General features: G+C 63.5%; 2 protein-coding genes across 2 annotated transcripts in view; one reads left to right on the top strand and one right to left on the bottom strand.

Annotated features, from left to right (window-relative positions):
• Nucleotides 1-6: 6 nt before the first annotated feature.
• On the bottom strand, nucleotides 7-310 carry FA09DRAFT_336508 (thioredoxin-like 4A; the record flags this gene model as incomplete). Its single annotated transcript, XM_025743895.1, has 2 exons — nucleotides 7-18; nucleotides 98-310. 2 exons carry the CDS (start codon nucleotides 308-310, stop codon nucleotides 7-9), a joined length of 225 nt encoding a protein of 74 aa, XP_025600647.1.
• Nucleotides 311-777: 467 nt separating this feature from the next.
• The window catches only part of FA09DRAFT_327816 (hypothetical protein), a 3,818-nt gene continuing 2,885 nt past the window's right edge, over nucleotides 778-1,710 (top strand). The window contains exons 1-2 of the mRNA XM_025741539.1: nucleotides 778-1,075; nucleotides 1,655-1,682. Coding sequence (XP_025600646.1) covers nucleotides 797-1,075; nucleotides 1,655-1,682 — 307 coding nt within the window. The 5' untranslated portion in view covers nucleotides 778-796. The remainder of the gene's footprint in view (nucleotides 1,076-1,654; nucleotides 1,683-1,710) is intronic.

Here is a 1,710-nt window from a genome sequence, read left to right as displayed (position 1 = left end):
GCGCCGCTACTTGCCCCCCTTCTCTCGCTTCCCCTGATCGCCTCCCCCTCGCCTCTCTTCTACCCCACGCCAGCCCCTGCCTCTCGCCTGTACTCACTTTATTAAAGTCCGGCACCTCCTTAATATCGACGAGGAAGATCTGGCAGAAGTTCTTGACGCGTTCGGCGATGCCATAGAGCGTCTCGTCCATCTTCATGCACGTCGGGTCGGCATCGCTGCCGAAGCGGATGCACACGACGCGCTCCTCCTCGGTGAGAATGGCCTGGTCCACATGCCAGCCGGAGGGGAGATGCACGAGGAAGTAGGACATCTCTCTGTGAGAAGAGAGAAGGAAAGCGGGCGATGCGTGGTGGTGGTGGTGGTGGGGAAAGCAAGCGCGCAGAGAAAGACGCGCAGCGAAAGACGGCGGCGGCGGCGGCGCGGCGGCGCGCCTCCACAAGACGCGCAGTCACTTCAGTCGTGATTCAGCTTGCTTCCTCTCCACACCTCCCCCATTCCCCATCCCCACGCCTTCGCACTTGCGCCATCAGAGCGCCAGACGCCCGAGCTGCCGCATTTCACATGTGTTCCTAAGCCGTGCGCAAGCTGAGCTCGCTCTTCGTGCGCGCGCCGGCAGGCAAATCGACACTTCTCTCTCCCGTCTGCCCCTCTACGAGCACGCCGCGCCCGCTTGCCCCCGCTTCCCCCCCCCCCCCCCCCTTGAGGTCTGTGCCCTCTCTCTCTCTCGCTCGCTCGCTCGCCTCGCTCTGCCCCCCCCCCCCCCCCCCCCCCCCCCCCCCGAGGCGCGAGCGAAATCATGGCCGATGCAGCGCAGTCGCAGGCCATCGAATGGGGCAGTGCAGAGGCGGCCAACCTTTCGTGGCTGGATGAACTCTCTGCTTCGCTGCTTTCTGCCGATTCCTCCTCCTCCTCCGTCGGCGTCGGCGGCGGCGGTGGCCATACCTCCTCGTCGCTCGCGCTCGGCTCTACATCTGCTTCAACCTCTACTGCTGCTGCTGCGAGCAGCACCATCGCGCCACATGCACCCGCAACCTTGCCGCGAGAATCCGAATCGACGCACGGCGCCGCAGACGCAGTCATAGCCACGCTGCTGGCGCAACGAGCCGCGCTAGACGACGCACTGCTGGCGAATGCCTCGCTGCAGAAAGACATGCTGGCCGCGGTCAAGGGCGCTAGAGGCGCGCGCGCTGAGCTGCGCGAGTTGGTGGTGAGTGTGTGTGTGTCATTTTTGGGGGAAGCAAAAAGCCACAGTGGGGAACGCAGCGTAACCCGGGAAGGAGGGGGGGGGGGGGAAGGGACAGAAAGAAGATCACTAGGGGCAAGAGGGGAGAAGGGAGCATGGAGAGGGAGTGAAGTACGATAGAAGTGCAGCGTCAGTAGGGCAGGACAGGGTACAAGAGGTGGTCGAGAGGCGTGGGGGCAAAAGAAGGGGGGCAAAAAGCCAACTGGATTGCCAAGGCGTGGTTGCAGCCGGACTTGCCCTAAGACCCGAAGACCGAGCGTTGACGTTGTGGCTTCACTTTCTCTCTCTCCGTCTCTTCCCTCTCTCTCTCCCTCTCTCTCTCTCTCTCTCTCCCTCTTTTTTTTCAGCCTCGACTACAATACGCGTCCGAAGTGGCGCTCGAAGACGCGCAGACGCCCAGAGTCGTGCTAGACGCGAACGTGGCGCCGCCGCAATGGCCGTACTTTCGCGGCGCGTGCGAGAAGGTG

Source organism: Tilletiopsis washingtonensis (assembly GCF_003144115.1).
Source record: "Tilletiopsis washingtonensis strain MCA 4186 unplaced genomic scaffold FA09scaffold_3, whole genome shotgun sequence".
NCBI classification, from domain to species: Eukaryota; Fungi; Basidiomycota; class Exobasidiomycetes; order Entylomatales; genus Tilletiopsis; species Tilletiopsis washingtonensis.
The sequence above is the reverse complement of the archived record's forward strand: the minus strand, read 5'-3'. Positions and strand labels throughout refer to the sequence as shown.